Source organism: Camelus bactrianus, chromosome 18 (genome assembly GCF_048773025.1).
Source record: "Camelus bactrianus isolate YW-2024 breed Bactrian camel chromosome 18, ASM4877302v1, whole genome shotgun sequence".
NCBI classification, from domain to species: domain Eukaryota; kingdom Metazoa; phylum Chordata; class Mammalia; order Artiodactyla; family Camelidae; genus Camelus; species Camelus bactrianus.
In genome coordinates, this window is record NC_133556.1 from 26,194,204 (window position 1) to 26,212,149 (window position 17,946).

Genomic DNA, 17,946 nt, shown 5'->3' on the forward strand with positions numbered 1-17,946 from the left:
GTCTGAATAACATTCCATTGTAAATATATACCACATTATGTTTCTTTATTCATCCATCAGTGGACACTTGGGTTGCTTCTACCTTCTGGCTGTTGTGAATAGTGTAGTTGGCACTTTTCACAGCCCTCAGCTCACCCCAGGGGACGGCAGTGACTTCTGCAGAAGGAATGGACAACCCCAGAGTGACCACAGAGGTGGTCTGGAGACCCAGGGAGGGGGGTGTCTCCTTCTCTCCTGTCCTGTTTCTCTCTCTTGCTCTCTCCAAGCAACTCCTTGCCAGTCTCCATCAATTTTGCTCAAGCACATCTGCATCTAATCATTTTTTCCCTCTTCTATTTTCCTTGTCTGCAAAGGGGCTGAAATCTGTTCATGACCCCCTTAGACTGGCCTGGATTCCTGGGCACCTTAAAAGGCCACAGTTCCCTGCGCTACCAGAGGACCCAGTATCACAAAGATCTGTGGCTGAGGATATGTCTCTGAAGGCCACAGGCCAAGAGAGGACAGAAGGCCCAGGTAGGTGTGTCTGGAACCTGATAGGTTTGCCCTCCACAGAGCCTGGGTCCTGCCTGTCTCAGCAGAGGCCCCCCCAACATCCTTAACTAAAGCCTAGGTTTCCTTCCTTCCTTTGCCAAATACCACTTCCTCTTCCTGAAATAAAAGGGCTCCCCAAGCTAGATCTATTGCCCCATAGACCAATGTGTCAGCTCTTACAAAACAGATGATTTCCTGAGTGGAGTGAACAAATGAAATGTGAGGGTGAGACACCTTGATTCAGTGACATCCTGGGAATGGAATGCTATGTCTGAGACTGGCTCAGTGTCGAGTGTGGGGAAGGAGGGAGCGAGGCAGGGGTTGGTTATGCAGGGCTTGGAGGCCAAGGCATAAGGGATTTGGAATTGATTATCTGCTGGGAAACCACTGGAAGACCCTGATTGAGGAGTGTATGATCCAGCTGCTGTGTAGAGAATGGGGTGTGTGTTGGAGGGTGCGGGGTCGGGTGTCAGGAGGCAGCTGGAGTCTCCCAGCTGAGAGAGCTCCTGCTCTTCCATCCAAATCTGCCCACCTCTTTTATGTTCCCCTTCTCTGTTGCTTAAGCCTGGAACTTGTGGATCACCCTTGACATCTACCTGGAAGTGTTCCCGGACACACCCCCTCCTGTGGCCCTGGCTAGGTCCAGGTCCCACGGGGGGACACTCCCCTGGCTTCTGTACTTTGCATATCCTGTCACAATCTCAACCTGTTTTTGTGCAATTATTTGATCGTGGCAGCGAGTCTTCAGTGTGCCTCATAATCATCTGGGGAGCCGCCTGAACCCCACTTCAGGCAGTGCTGGAGAATCTGCATGTTACATGGTTTGAAACTCTCGTAAGAAAGGGAATTCAAGGTCGGAATCCACGACGAGACTCCTACCTCCAGGAGGGCGAGAGAATTGGAATGAATGAATAAGGCCAGTTTGCTGGTGGGCGTTGGCTCTCGAGTTTTGGTGTAGCCAAGTCAAGCATGCAAGTCTCCCTTTTGCTTTTTAGCTATTTGGCCTGCGTTGGTTGGAACAGACTGACTTCCAGCGTTCTGGACGGGTGGCCCAGGTCTTAGAAAGGATCCCAGAGGTATTAACTGCTTCTGCTTGGGTGCCGCCTTTTCACACCCTCTGCTGTGGATTGGAACATCTGCCCGCTTCTGGGACGCACAAACTGAGGCCCAGCTGGTGGACAAGTGCCCAGGGCGACCCAGCACTCACTGCCCGTCGTCCTTGACAACGCGACACAAGGTCGCAGAGGTCCCGCCTCCAGGCCCGACTGTCCTCTCGCGGGCCGACCGCACCCGCGCCACGGAAGCCCGGCCCACTCGCCCGCGCAGGCAGCGGACCGGGCAGCCGGGCGCGCACTGTGACGTCACCGCGCCGCGCCCGGCGAAGGCCCCGCCCCGGCCCCGGCCCCGCCGCGCGTGGCTGCTCTGGGCGCTGAGGAGAACCGGCATGGCGCGGGAGCTGCGGGCTCTGCTGCTGTGGGGCCGCTGCTTGCGGGCGCCGGCGTTGGCGGCCGCCCGGGGAGGTGAGGGCGGCCGGGCAGGGCGGGTGGAAAGCGGGCAGGGATGGGGACGCGCGGAGCTCCCCAGAGTCCCGAGCCGATTTTCTCCTCCGTGGGAGGCGCTGTGTGGGAGATTCTGTGAGACTGATGTGCCCAGCGCGCGGCGAGCGGCGAACGCTGAGCGCTCTGTGCGTCTTGATGTCACCTGGCTCGACCCGGGGCTGGGCTGCCGGGGTTTTCCCGCCGGGGTTTTCCCGTAGGTGACGGGGTTGAGTCCGGGCCCACGTGACTGCAGCAAAGGCTTCTCCCCGACCAGCTCCTGGGGCCGGGTTGAAGTAGAGAGGCCGCGGGCTCCTCGCTGCTGGAGCCGAAGGCAGTTTCGAGGAGTTGAAATCGAAGGGTGTGTGTGCGCTGGGAACGGACCCCACCAGGATGATGACTTCAGTCCCTTAGTTGCGCTTTTATTCCTCTCCTCCCCCAAGTTGATTTATACACGGATAATGCATAAGCCACTTGGTCACTCGTTCATTCGACACAAACTTGAGTGCCCACTCGGCCTGGCACGGCACGCGGCAGCGAACCGAGCAGAGACCCGGCACCTGGGCCCTCATGCAGCCCGTGGACTCTGGGTTATTGACTGCCGTGTCCTCAGGGCCTGGAATCGGTAGGTGCTCAAATAAATGTTGAAAGAAAAGAATGACCGCAATCTCTGCTTTCTCACTCCCCACTGGGAAGTAACCACGGGTGAACATGTTGATGTTCCTTCCAGGCTCTGCACAGTTAGACACATACGTAAATAGACCTGCCTAACTATTTTTACGTAAAAAGGCCTAAACCGTATATACATTGTGCAGCAGTTTGTTGTTGTTGTTGTTTAAAGCTCCAGCATGGCTTACACAGCTTTTCTTGTCAGTATGGACCGGTTCCATACTGTTTACAGTGGCTGCGTAGTGTCCTGTGTTATGGATGTATCATTTCCTTAACATTATCCTATTGAGGGAGTGGTAAAGATTATTTCTGTTCTTTTGGTCGTGACAGTGCTGCCTAGAATGTATCAGTGTTTAATCTTTGTGTACAGGTATGGCATTTCTTTCGAATTACAGAATTAAGAGTTTTAAAATTGATGGTTCGTAGTCTTGCGTATTTGAAATGTTTGCTGATACTGCCAAATTGTTCAAAAAGGTTTTATCAATTTATATTCCCCTTAGCAGGGAATGAGACTACCTGTATCAAGGCATCTTCTCCAACACTGGATATTAGATCTTTTTGAAACCGGTGGTTTGTAAACTGTATCTTGTTTAACTCTCATTTGCATGGATACTGATAAGAATGTTTTCATTTGTTTAATGACTGTATATCTTCTGTGAATTTCCTCTTCATATCATTTACACTTTTTTCTGTTACCTGAATTTTAAATTTTGGTGTTGTCTCTGTTTTTGTTTTGTTTTTGTGTGTGTGTGTGGGTAATTAGGTTTATTTATTTTTAAAGGAGGTACTGGGGATTGAACCCAGGACCTCATGAATGCTAAGCATGTGCTCTATCACTTGAGCTATACCCTCCTCCCCTACAATGATTTTTTTAAATAATGTGTATTAACAGATAAGACAACTGTAGGTTTTATTACTGTTACTTGTATCCAACGTCTTCCTTCCTTTTTGGATTTATTTCCTGTTTTACCGGAGTATACCGTTGTGTTAGTTTTGCAGAAAAAGTCAGTTGGTTGTAAATTTTCTAAGCCCCACCATGTGTAAAAAGATTTTTATTTTGTGCCCATACTTGTGGAGTCATTTGGCTGGGTATTTTATTGCATTCCAGGTTGAAGTAATTTTCCTTCAAAGAGTGATACTGCTCTGTGGTTTCTTCTAGCATCTTCTTTGCAGGTGAGCAGTCATACCAATTTGATTCTTGTGTGTTTTTTGTAGCTGACTTGTTTTTTCCCCCTTCTCTAGAGGTTAAGATTCTTTTCTCTTTTTTTGTTTTTTTTCATGTTCTAAGATGTTCTGTTCATGTGTGTTTGTAATTCATTCTTTGTACCATGTGGGGTCATTTCCATTGTGAAGATACATTGGTTTCCTGCCAAGTTTTGTTCTGGTTCTTTCTCTCTTTCCCTTTATAATCTGTATCCTCTCCTTCTGCAGTTTGTCACGGTGGTTCAAGTAGTCATTTCTTGAATCTGAGATACTAAACCTGTTCTCGAAAGCTCTCTGTATTGCAGATGCCTTTGACATTGTCACCTGTGTGTATAAGGGTGAAGGTACGGTTGTTTGGATGGATTGAGTGACAGGTGAATCTAGCCAAGAATATGTCTTATGCATTGGGGGGAAGAGAATGTGGTTGAAGTAGAATTCACCTATATAGGAAATTCAGAATTCTCCTGTATTTTTTTTTCTCTTTTCCTGGGAAGGTATTGTCCAGTTTTCAGCCTTGGCTTCACATCCAGGACTCCGACCTTAGGTCACCATCATCCTAGTGCTTCTTGCACTTAGAATATCTCTGTGGGATAGAGTCTCTGACTGCGGACGTTTTATTTTTCACTTTTGCTCATTACTTAGTTTATTCAGCAAATATATTTAGAAGGCCCTCTGGAACTTCCAAGGTGGTATGACCCTGCCGTTGGGTCATAGGTTAGTGGGAACATATGGCTGCCAGGCAGTATGCTGGGCCACGTTGGAGGCATATGTGGTGTATCAGAGAATAGAAACATGTGGTTGACTGTTTTTCAAGTTTCACAGAAGAGAGGATATTTGGGCCAAGTCTTGAAAACATTAGGTGCAGGGTAAGAGGGTGCTTTTGAATAATTTGGTTTGACAAGAAACTAGGCGTATAGGGGAGTGAGGGTGAATGAGGCTGAAAATTATGTCCTTTCTCTTCTGTTAGATATAAACTTGTGGGTTGGGACCACATCGTTCTGTAATCAGGATAGTCAGAGTGCTGGGCCTGGGCCAGTGTTTGGAGAAGCCAGCTGCAGTCTCTCTGAGGACCACAACCACATGCACCTGACTTCATGTGCCCTCAGGACCTGGTGGCAGATTACAGATGTCAGAGACAGATAATATCTCTTCTTGAAGCTTGAGTTGACTGGTAGTTGGGGACAAACAGTATTTCAACCACCAAGTAATCCCTTCCCTTGGTAAAATTTAGTTATTCATTATGGGGAGTATGGATATCAGAACTTGAATAATCTGGAAAACATAATGTTGCAAATAAAAATATAAACTGCCATCAAATCTTTCCACCAGAGATCCAGCGAGTATCAGAAGTTGCTGATTTGCTGGTAGACAAATAAGAAAGCTACCTACCTTCCAAAGAAGAGATATGACCCTGAAAAATCAACGACAGACTCAGTCTCCAGAAGCAAATGTGACTGTGTTGTAAGGCAGGTGGGGTGTTGGGTTGGTCATTTTGCGTGGCTGGGTGACAGCAGTGACCACAACAGCTCTGAGCCGTGTTTCCTAATTACCCTGGATGCTCTTATTCTCACAATTGGCATCGCAAGAACGAGATCGTGAGGCAGCCGCTGTAGGCCTGGTTGGTGCTTGAATTAACATCTTCTGCCTTTTCTGTTCTCTGTAAGCTAGAGGCTTTGCTGGAATTTTCTGCCTTGGAAGGGAGAGTTGTTAGGGGTGGGGAATCCACTCCAAGCACCAGAAAGGTCACAGGAGTGAGCTTTCTCTGTCGTAGGGCCAAGAAGCATTGCAGGTTTGTTTCATTCTCCAGAATGAGCCCCACCTGAACCCTGTCCTACTGCAGACTCCCATTTAGTACTTTCATCATTTTGTTGATTTATTTTGCTTCCTCCCTCTACTCTCACGGGGGTGGTGGTGGGGCATGCTATTTAATTTCTGCCCTCACACCTCTTGTACAAGAATTCAGGAAAATTTCTGGTGTTGCCAGGCTGTTCTTTCCAGGATGGAGGGAAGTAGCACTTGCCAGTCAGATTTCACTCTCTCGTTAAAGCAGCTATTCGTGTTGCTAATGTAACATGGCAATAAAGGTTTTGATGGTTAACTGCTTAGACGCTGAGTGTCAGTGCCAACTACATAAACCACGGTGCTGGGACTTAGGGCCAGCATCAGAGAAGCACATGGACAGTGGAGGGATGTGTGGCCAGCTGTCCAGGAGGCACCAGGTGGCCCTTTGGCAGTGGGACACTTGGTTAGGATGAGGGGCCTGAGTTATCTGAGCTGTCTGCCAAAGATCAGACCAACCCAAGTGTAATAGGTTAGCAAAGACCTTATTAGTTACTGGCTGAGTATTTGATCAGAACTAAGACAAAAGGAAGATCCCCAAGTGTTTTGCTCCCCCTGGGCAAGAACAGAGGGAATGCAGCTTGAAGAGGAGGGAAGTCAGGTTGATGAGTAAACACTGAAGGAAAACTAACAGTTCTCGTTCCCTAGATGTGAAATACCAGGTCGTAACAGAACAGAGGAGGGTATTACTGAGGCCAGTGGTGGTGTTTGCTTGTCTCAAACCAAAATACTGACTCGGGATCAGTGAAACTATATCCGGTTCACCCTCAAGTGAGATGCTTTAAGTTCAAAGCCAGAGGGTGTTCTTGGATTGCATCCTTGATGCCCTCAGTGTAGTCAGCTAAAATTTCTCTTAAAACCGTTCTGCTCAGTGTTGATATAGAACACTTGCCTTTTACTAGGAAGCTGCTGTTTGCTTAGTCCACACAGGGACTTCCCCATAGTTCTAGCATTTAGTAAAGGTAGATTTCAGGGTGTTTATTTCTGATATGGCTGGTATTTCTGCCAAAGCCACTAGAAATTACAATGGAAGTTGTGGCCTGGAGAACCAGCGTCCACTTGGGGGCGTGACTCCACCTGCTTTTATGCCTGCAGATCAGGTAAGTTGAATGCAAGTGTAGCTGAGTTGTGGCTGTAGTAACTAATTTTGAAGGAATGGCTTGGGTATTTAGCAGCTGTATAACCAAGAGATGTGATTAGAATACTGAAAATTGCGAGATAGCCAAAATGAATACCATGTTTTAAAAGAGCAGGCTGTACAGGAATGTTGTTCAGAACATACAGAAGGGTGCAAGTCTTCCCCAGGGAGCTGGGCAGCGAGGTCCGGCTGTGTGCTGCAGAGGAGGAATGAAGAAGGCGCATGGTCACTGGAGTTTACGCTCGCCGTTCTCCGGCGTTTACAGGGAACAGAGTGCCTGGGGGAATTTTCCATGAAACTGACTTGTGAAGTAGTAAAGCATTTTGTTTTAACCATTATGATTAGAAGTTTTTTCTGGAAGACTTAATCATTAAAAGGAACATAACTGAACCTTCCTTTGATGTTTTCGGGGTCGTTATGAATGTTAGTTTATGGTCTTCTGTTCTAATCCACAGGCCCCTGCAGGACCACTGGGGTGTGACAACTCCTTTGTCTATCAAGTGCCCCACACTGAAACCACATCTTGAGTATTTGTGTTTTTAGCGTCTTTTACTTTACTCCCATTTTAACCTGCCAGGCCTCTGAAGCCGGGGTCCCTCCTCCTCTCCATTTTCATATGATGGTTGGGAAACTAGATCATGAAACTTGCTGGCAAATGTTTTAAAAGAGGAGAATTTTGAGCTTGGACATAAACATTTTTGTATAGCTGAAGCTTGGCATGTCGATTTCATGTCCCATGTTTTGACTGTTCAGAGTTGCCCCTCCCTTTTGATTTATTAAGTTTCTTTGTATTCAGAGAGTTGTTTCTTGGAGTGTTGGTACAGCTTAGGACAAAAGGATTAGAACAGGCTGTGAAACACAGTAAGGTTTGAGAAACTGAACATGTTCGGCAATGCCAGAGGTAAGAACTTGGGAAATTTTGAGGGACTACAAAGCTTTATTGGATATAATAGAAAGTGAAGAGCTTTCTGTCTGGAATATTGATATACTTAACACAAATCTTACCTGAAGTGATGGCAGAACTTAAGAAACAAAATGTTTGGAGAAATTTCAGATGTGAATAGCTAACCTGTGGCTCTGGGGGAAGTTGAGAGAGAATGAAGCTCTCAGAGTTGACTTACTGAGAAGCAGAGCATTTCATGCGTACAAGCATAAAACTATGGGGAAATAATTGGAGGTGTTCTGGAAAAAAAGCTAGAGGCTACATTCCAAAGAACTACAGTTTTTCCAGTATCATATTTTCCCTTTGGGGGAGAGAATTAATTCTCCTTTTCATTACAGAATTTTAAACTTTACAAGTAAACTTCTTTAAAAATTTTTTCTACGGTACCTGAAGCTTTGGTTTAGAAATGTTTAGATTGGTATTAGATGAGTGAATTTCAAACTGTTTTTGTCACGTGCTTCCACTAAGAAAAGCATTCATATTGTGACCTGCTATACACGTACATGTACACTGTACAACCGTGTGTGCTTACTTAGCTGAAAGAGTTCTGTAAATGCTTACCCTTACTATGCTATACATTCTCTTACTTTGCATTTGATTTAAAAAAAAATTCTGACTTAACCCACTGAATTGGTTGCATAACCAACAATCTTGACCCGCATGCTGAGAAACACTTTGTGTCACGTTGGCTGTATCTTCTGAGAAAATGACCCCGTGTTTAACAGGGGTCTGCTCCAACTCCACCATGATCATGGGAGAAATGCAGGTAGGAGACGGTCCCACCCACTGGTACACTTGCTCCATCGTGTGGCAGCATCACTTCCTTAAACATCTGACGTGCCTGCTGTGGGACCCCCAGGGGACGAGATGGACAGGACTCCTGGCCCTCTGTGGCCCTGAGGTAGACTGGGGTCAGACACAGACAAGTCCGTGCCACATGGCTATGCAATGAGTAGAAACCGAAGCCGGAAGAGGGTCGCGATAGAAGTGGGAACTGAGATGGTTGGGGAAGGCCTCCTGTGCAAGGTGGTGTGTAAGCAAAGCCTGGAAGGAGGTGAAGGGGCCCAGGGAAGGCCATTTCCAGCAGAAGGAGCGTCTGGTGCTGGGGTCTTGAGGCAGAAACAGGCTGGCAGATTGGACGGACTGCAGGGAGGCAGGGGCCGCACTGGGGGGCGCCCTCGAGCGGTCCAGTTAGAATAGTGCCACTTCGTCCTGGTGCCTGACTCCACAGAGATTTGGGTAGTTAGTGAGACTAGGTGTTGAGTTAGAGTTAAAGCTAACTTCCTAGGAGTTTCCTGAGAAAACTTCTTTCTACATTTGTGTTAGTGAGAACATAGTGGTGGTTTCCAGAACAGACTGCTACCAGGAAAAAATCTTCAACCCTGACTCCCAGCTCACTGCCCAGTGGTGCCAGAAAAAGCCCCTGCAGTGACCAATGTGCCACCATCACTCCGGGCACAGGCCATATGCGGTCTGCCCCTTACACGTCTCCCATGCTGTATCCAGATGCACAGAGCTCTGGTGTTCCACGGGGTGTGCCCTTCCTGTATTTAGCCCTCTCCTGATGGACTTCTAGGTTGTTTCCAGGCTTAACTTTTTTAAATCACAAGCAGTCCCACCAACAATTTCTCACACCTCACCAGTGCTGGCATAACAGTATTTTAAAAATCTTTTGTCAGTCTGGTAATGAAAATGCAATCTTGTTTTAAAGGTATTTCTTTAGTTATGAATATGGCCACGCATCTTTTTCTGTGATTCAGAGCCATTGATGTTTATCATTTTTGTGAATTGCCATTTTTCTTTTGCACCGTTGGCCTTTTTCTTGTCGATCTGTAAGCGATCTTGCTGTATTAAGGGAATTAGCCCTCTGTCGTGTGTTTCAGCCTTTTTTTTCCCCTGGTGTGTTTGCCTATTTACTTTAAATTTTTTTCGTATGGTTATTGCTCATTGTTATTATTCATTAAAATTTAGATTTTTAATTGAGATATAAGTGACATCTAACATATTAGTTTCAGTTGTACAACATAATGATTTGATGTTTGTATATACTGTGAAATTATCACCACAATAAGTCTAGTTAGCACCCATCACATCACAGAGTTACAGCTGGTTTTCTTTTAAGGTCTACTTTATTGACTTTAGTTTTTATGTGGTCCATAAATTTATGGTTCTTGGGCTATGTGTCTTGTTTAGTTTACTCACTCTTAAACCATTGGGAAAAAAAGATCTCAAGATGATCAATATCATTAGCCCTTACTTAGGGAAATGCGGACCAAAACCACAATGAGATACCGCATCACACCCACCCAGGTGGCTGTAATAAAAAACACGGACAGTAACACAAGCATTGGCGAGGATGTGGAGAAATTAGAACCTTCGCGCACTGCTGGCAGGAACATTAAATGGGGCAGCACTTTGAAAAGCAGTCTGGCAGCTCCTCAAACGGTTAAACGTAGAATTACCATTTGCCCCGGCAGTTCCGTTCCTAGATTTATACCCAAGAGAATTTAAGACATATCCACACAGAAACATGTATACCAGTATTTATAGCAGCATTATTCATAATAGCCAAAAAGCAAGAACAGCCCAATTGTCCATCAGCTGATGAGTGGATAAACATGTGGTCTATCCATATAATTGATATTATTCAGCCATAAAGAGGAGTGAGGTGTGCTGTGTGCTGCAATGTGGATGAACCTTGAAAACATGTTAAGTGAGAGAAGCCACAGACAAACGACCACATATAGTGTGCTTCTGTTTATGTGAAATGTCCAGAATAGGCAAATCCATAGAGGCAGAAAGTAGTTGCCAGGAGCTGGGGGCAGGGAGAATGAGGAGTGACTACTAATGTGTATGGACTTTCCTTCTGGGGTGATACTGGTCTGGAATTAGATAGTGATGATGATTTTGTAAATATACTAAAAACCATTGACTTGTACACTTTAACTGGATGAATTACAGTTCAGTCAAGGTTTGTAAAATCTCTTACAATTTCTTTTAGTACTTTCAGCTTTTATTTTCACTTTATAGTCCATCTTGAATTTGTTTTAATAAGTGAGAGAGGAAATTAATTTTAATACTGTGGCTTTCAATTCATGTGCTTTAATATTTTATAATAGTATTTCCTCATGTTTTTCAAAAATTTCTAGGCTATTTATGCACTTTTATTTTTCCATATGAATTTTAGAATTAGATTGAATAGTAAAAAAAAAAGTCCTATTTGAATTTTCAATAGGATCATGTTAAAAATATAGACTAATTTAGATAATGGACACCTTTAAATATTTACTCTAACTATTCAAGGACATTTCCCCAAGCTTTTTATATCCCTTTGTAAATGTGTTTTATGTCCCTACTAAATTTTTAAATTTTTCTTGTAATTGGGTAATTTTTGTCTATAGTTTTATAAATAGGTTATTTTGTAAATGGGTTATGGATACACATAGCACAATTCAAAGGATACGAGGTGTGTGCAGTGAAAAGCACATCTCTTCACCTGCTACCCTCAGCCACCAGTTCCCTTCCTGGTGGCAGCCCCCGAAGCCCGTTTCCTGGGTGTCCTCACAGAGATATGCTTGGCTTATGAGACAATAGACATGTGTGTGCGCACACACATGTGTATTTAAACACCGTGGTGACATAGGGAAACCCCTGTTCTGGACCAGGTTTTTTCTTAATAAATCTTAGAAGTAATTCAGCATCAGAGTGCTTTACACCTGTAATTGCCTCACTTTTCTATGTTTTAGAGTATTCTATTATGTATGTAATGTATTTGCTGACCTTCTACTGATGACTCCTCAGCCTGGTCATTGGCTGCTGATTCATGGGGGTCCTCTACATTGGATCCTTATTTGCTGTGTCTTTTACGGGGCCTTCTCATGAGCCTGACATTGACGGTGGGAAGGGGCTAGCCCTTTTGTGACAGCCACATTTTCTTAGAATTTGTTGTTTTGAAAAATTAACTATTAATTGTTAGATAAACAAGGTATACAGTGAGAAGTCTTGCTCTCAGCTTGATCCCCCTCTCTTCCGTTTCCCTGCCCCCCCTTTCATGGGTCATCACAATTATTGTACAGCCTCTGGTGTTTCTATGCATACAGTATGTACAGATATACATCTTTCTTCTGCAGGGATATATACTTCTCCATGTTCTGTTGTTCAGATAATAGATATTAGAGAGCTTGCTCTATCAGTACATAGAGTTTCCTTGTTTTGTTTTTTTCCAAATAGCCACATCATAGTAGTGGTCCCATGTTGGGAGGCACCAGAGTTTATTAGTCCTCTGTTGACAGATGTTTGGGTAGTTTCCAGGCATTTGGTATAATATATGGCCTTTAATCTCTTTTTTAATACACAGGTTCAGCTATATCCATAGAATAAAGTCCCAAAATGGAATTGCCAGATTAGAAGGTACATGCACTTGTAACCTTGACCAATATGGCCAAATCACCTTCCCCAGGACTCAGGCCATTTCCTGCTGCCGTAAGTGGTCTCCCCGCTGGGTTACCAGAAATACTGTCTGAGAGTTGCTCCTGAAAGCAACACGGTGCAGTCCTGTTGACTTCTCTCCCTTCCTCTGAGCTGGTGAAGATTACCCGTGGTTAGAATTGGAGCAGAATGCCCACGAGGGGCCTTGACTTGTGCTGGGCCTGCCAGACCCTGCCCCATTCCCTTCTCCTGCAACTGCCTTCACCTCAAACCTGCAGGCTGGGCTACACCTCGGGCTTATACTCCCCTTTGTGGCGGGCGTCAAGGACACCCAGTACCCGACCGTGTCGCCCCACAGGCCACACACGGGAAGCTCCTCTGCTTAGTCAGGCTGGGTTCCCAGAGGCTGTGTGTACATCTCTCTGTTTGCAAGTTCAGAGTGACCCAGGGAGGGTTGAAGCTGGTGGCAAGTACCCCCCCCCCCAGAGCTTGCCTGCCTGCCTTCCTTCTTTTCTCTTCTTTTGGTGAAATACATTCCACTTGAAAAGGAATGCACGTAAAATGCGTATGTGCAGTTTTTAAAAGAAGCATCAAGTGAATACCCATTGACCAGCTTAAGAAATAGAAATGACCAGTCCCTGGAAGGCACTGTGTGCCCCTCTCTGATGCATCCTCTCTCTCTCCTGGAGGTAACTGCTGACTTGAATTTTCTGGGTTTTATTCCCTTCTCTTTACTTCTGCCTGTGTATATGTATAAACACATATGTATGTATATGTATACACACAATTTATTGAAATCATACCGTGTATATTCTGCTGTGACTTTGCTTTCTTGAGTCCACATTATGCTTTCTAAGCTTTATCCATGATAACGTTCATTAGTTGTCCCTGCTTATTTTGTTGTGTTAATACACCTTCATTTCTTTATGTAGAATTCCTGACGTATACCTCATTCTGTATAGTGTTGGATGATGTGATATGCTCCAGCTTATTCGGTGATGCACAATTATCTCCGAGGAATGGTTGCGTTTCTGGGGACCCCACCAGGAGACAATGGAAGTCTCCTTCGCCCCACACTCACACCAGTGCTTGGTCTTCTCAGACTTTTTAATCTTTGCAAGTCTGGTGAGTGTTAGGTGGGATCCTGTGTGTGTTCAATAATAAGATACACATCAGAAAGTACATGAACTGCACGTACAGCTCATTGAGGGAGCAGCACCTGTAGGGTTTATCCACGTCACGGCTGAGAAGTAGTCCATTGTGCGAACGTACTGGCACTTAGCCCGCTTCCCAGGCAAAGCCATCCTGGTAGTTTTAGTTGGGGCTTTTATAAATGAGGCACAGTGCACTTCCTTGTGCAGGCCTCCTGCCTCACGGAGGCACCGATGAATTTCTCTAGGGTTCATAACTAGAGTGCAATTGCCGGGTTTACAGTGTGTGTTTTTACTATAAAATTGTGACTTTTTCAAAGTTGGTCTGGATTTACATTCCATCAACTCTGTGAGAGTTCCCACTGCCTCATCCTCACTGACACTTGGAGTTTCCAGAGGTTTGTTTTTTTTTTTAATGTATTTATCTTACAATATCATATTTTTAATATACTTTTATTATAGTATAGTCAGTTTACAATATTGTGTTAATTTCTGGTGTACAGCACAATACTTCAGCCATATAGGAACATACATTTTTTTGTTTTCATATTCTTTTTAACCATAAGTTACTATAAGATATTGAATATAGTTCCATGTGCTGTACAGTATAAACTTGTTGTTTATCTATTTTATATATAGTAATTAGTATCTGCAAATCTCAAACTCCCAATTTATCCCTTCCCACCCCCTTCCCCTCTGGTAACCATAAGTAGATTTTCTATGTCTGTGAGTCTGTTTCTGTTTTGTAAATAAGTTCATTTGTCTTTTTTTTAAGATTCCACATATGAGTGATATCATATGGTATTTGTCTTTCTCTTTCTGGCTTACTTCACTTAGAATGACATTCTCCAGGGCCATCCATGTTGCTGCAAATGGCATTATTTTATCATTTTTTATGGCCGAGTAGTATTCTGTTGTATAAATATACCACAACTTCTTTATCCAGTCATCTGTTGATGGACATTTAGGTTGTTTCCATGTCTTGGCTATTGTACATAGTGCTGCTGTGAACATTGGGGTGCATGTATCCTTTTGAATTTATAAGTTTCCTTCTGGATATGTGCCCGGGAGTAGGATTGCAGGATCATATGGTAAGTCTATTTTTAGTCTTTTGAGGAATCTCCATACTGTTTTCTATAATGGCTGCACCAAACTACATTCCCACCAACAGCCTAGGAGGGTTCCCTTTTCTCCACAGCCTCTCCAGCATTTATTGTTCATGGACTTTTTGAATGATGGCCATTCTGACTGGTATGAGGTGATACCTCATTGTAGTTTTGATTTACATTTCTCTGATAATAAGTGATATTGAGCATTTTTTCATGTGCCTATTGGCCGTTTGTATGTCTTCATTGGAGAATTCTTGTTTAGGTCTTCTCCCCATTTTGAGATTGGGTTGTTTGTTTTTTTTCTTATTAAGTTGTGTGAGCTGTTTATATGTTCTGGAAATTAAGCCCTTGTCAGTCTCATCTTTTGCAAATATTTTCTCCCATTCTGTAGGTTGTCATTTTGTTTTGCTTATGGTTTCTTCTGCTCTGCAAAAGCTTGTAAGTTTAATTAGGTCCCATTTGTTTATTTTTCTTTTTATTTCTACAATATCATTTTTTAAAATTGAAGTATAGTTGATGTACAATATTATATGTTACAAGTATACAATGTAGTGATTCATAATTTTTAAATGTTATACTCCATTTATGGTTGTTATAAAATATTGGCCATATTCCCCATGGTGTACAGTACATCCTGGTAGCTTATTTTATACCTGATAGTTTGTACCTCTTAATCCTCCACCTCCATCTTGCCCCTCCCCCTTCCTCCTCCCCACTGGTGAGGGTTTCCAGAGGTTTTAAATCTTCATCAATTTGATGATCGCAAGGCGATGTTTCAGTTGTGATTTTCATTTCGCTGCATGCCAGTCTTTCCTTTATGAATTACCCCAGGGTTCTGCAAATGAAGGCCCATGGGTCAAACCAGACTTACTGCTTGTTTTTGTAAATAAAGTTTTAGCCGAACACAGATATACCCATTCTTCCAGTTGTTTTCTGTGATCACTTTCCTGCTGCATCAGCAGAATCAAGCAACACAGCTCAAAAATCTAAACCATTTACTTTCTGGCCCTTTACAGAAAACATTTGCCAACCTGTGTTGACCCCAGGGTCCTAAAGATCATCTCCTTTTTCTATGAAAGTTGTTTCCTGACTCGTTTCTACCAAATAAGAATAAGAGCCTCTATTTTGAAGGATTACTATTTCTCTCTTTGTTGGCAAACTTTCTCACAAGCTTCATTTTCCAGATTAGAAAAGAGTTGCAGATTAGCAACCGCAGGCTAATTCTGGCTATGAACAAATTTTGTTCAGTCCAAACATTTTTTAAAACATAATTGCAAACATTTAAAGTTAGATTTGACATCAATATTTGAGTTTCTTATTTCTTTTGAAAAATTCAAATTCTGAGAATCTTGCCCCACATTTCACAGTGGCAACGACCTTTTAGAATATGGAAGGTCTGCTGCCTCCTCCAGGTGGGCCTGCCCTCTGCAGTGAGATCCAGTACCTGTGCTCTCAGTTGCTCCTTCATTCTAGGTCCATTAGTACCATTTCTTTTGCTGTTACTATTTCGTAGGTAGAGTTAATTGTATTGACTGTCTACAGGCCTACCTCGTTGTATTGTGCTTTGCTTTGGTGTACTTCACAGAGACTGCGTGTTTTACAAATTGAAGGTTTGTGGCAACCCTGGGTCGAGCAATCTGTCAGCACCATCTTTCCAGCAGCATTTGCTCACTTCATGTCTCTGTCTCCCAGTATTTCAAACTTCGGCATTATGGTTTTATTGTTATGACGATCTGTGGTTAGTGACCTCCGATGCTGCTCTTGTGATTGGGGGCACCCCCAAACCACACCCATGTAAGATGGCATACTTAATCGATGAATGTTGTGTGTTCCACCACTCGGCCATTCCCCTATCCCTCTTTCCCTCCTCGGGCCTCCCTATTCCCTCAGTCACAACAGTGCTGAAGTTAGGCCAGTTAACAAACCTACAGTATCCTGCCTCTGAGTCTTTAAGTGAAAGGAAGTCACAATGTCTCTCATGTTAAATCAAAAGCTAGACATGATTACACTGCATGAGGAAGGTGTGTCCAAAGCCAAGACATACTGAAAGCTGGGCCTCTTGTGCTGGTTAGCCGAGTTGTGGAGGCAAAGGAAAATTTCTTGCAGGAAATTAAAAGTGTTTGTCCAGGGGGAGGGTATAGCTCAATTGGTAAAGCACATGCTTAGCATACACAAGGTCTTGGGTTCAATTCCCCAGTACCTCTTCTAAATAAATAAGTAAACCTAGTTACCCCCCACCCCGAAATGTGTCCAATGAACACATGAATGAAAAGGAAACAAAACAGCCTTGTTGCTGATGTGGAGGCAGTTTTAGTGGTCTGGATAGAAGATCTAACCAGACACAACGTTCCTGTAAGGCACAGCCTAATCCAGAGCAAGGCCCTCATTCTCTTTAATTCTATGAAGGCTGAGAGAGATGAGGAAGCTGCAGAAGAGAAGCTTGAAGCCAGCAGAGGTTGGTTCATGAGTTGAAGGAAAGAAGCTGTCTCCATAGCATAGAAATGTGAGGTGAAGCAGCAGGTTATCCAGAAGATCTAGCTAAGATAATGAAGGTGGCCACACCAAACAGCAGATTTTCAATGTAGGGGAAACAGCCTTCTATTGGAAGAAGATGCCATCTGGGACTTTCATAGCTGGAGAGGAGAAGTCAATGCCTGGCTTCAAAGGACAGGATGATTCTCTTGTCAGGTGCTAATGCAGGTGGTGGCTTTGAAACACAGCCAGTGCTTATTTACCATTCCAGAAATCCTACGGCCCTTAAGAATGATGCTAAACCTACTCTGCCTGTGCTCTATTAATGGAACAACAAAGCCTGGATGACAGCACATCTGTTTACAGATATTTAGTATTTTAGCCAGCTTTGCGACCTACTGCTCAGAAAAAGGATTCCTTTCCAAATATTACTGCTCATTGACATGCACCTGGTCACCCAAGAGCTCTGATGGAGATGGACAGTGAGATTCATGTTTTTATGCCTGCTAACACAGCATCCATTCTGCAGCCCATGAATCAAGGAATAATTTCAACTTTCAGTTCCTCAAGAAATTTCATAAGGCTATAGCTGCCATGGATGTGATTCCTCTGATGGATCTGGGCAAAGTCCATTGAAAACCTTCTGGAAAGAATTAAGAACATGCATGATTCATGGGAAGAGGTTAAAATATCTACATTAACTGAAGTTTGGAAGAAGCTGATTCCAACCCTCTTGGATGACTTTGAAGGGGTCAAGACTTCAGTGGAGGAAGTAACTACAGATGTGGCGGAAATAGCAAGACAACTAGAATTAAAAACGGAGTCTAAAGTTGTGACCAAAATTGCTGCAATCTCATGATAAGACTTGTAATGAATGAGGAGTTGCTTCTTATAGGTGAGCAAAGAAAGTGGTTTCTTGAGATGGACT

The 17,946-nt window shown here is 43.9% G+C and overlaps 1 protein-coding gene across 1 annotated transcript in view; it reads left to right on the top strand.

The window, feature by feature from the left end:
• The first annotated feature begins 1,894 nt into the window (after positions 1 to 1,894).
• TRAP1 (TNF receptor associated protein 1) overlaps positions 1,895 to 17,946 on the top strand; it is a 48,668-nt gene continuing 32,616 nt past the window's right edge. The window contains exon 1 of the mRNA XM_010949940.3: positions 1,895 to 2,051. Coding sequence (XP_010948242.2) covers positions 1,976 to 2,051 — 76 coding nt within the window. The 5' untranslated portion in view covers positions 1,895 to 1,975. The remainder of the gene's footprint in view (positions 2,052 to 17,946) is intronic.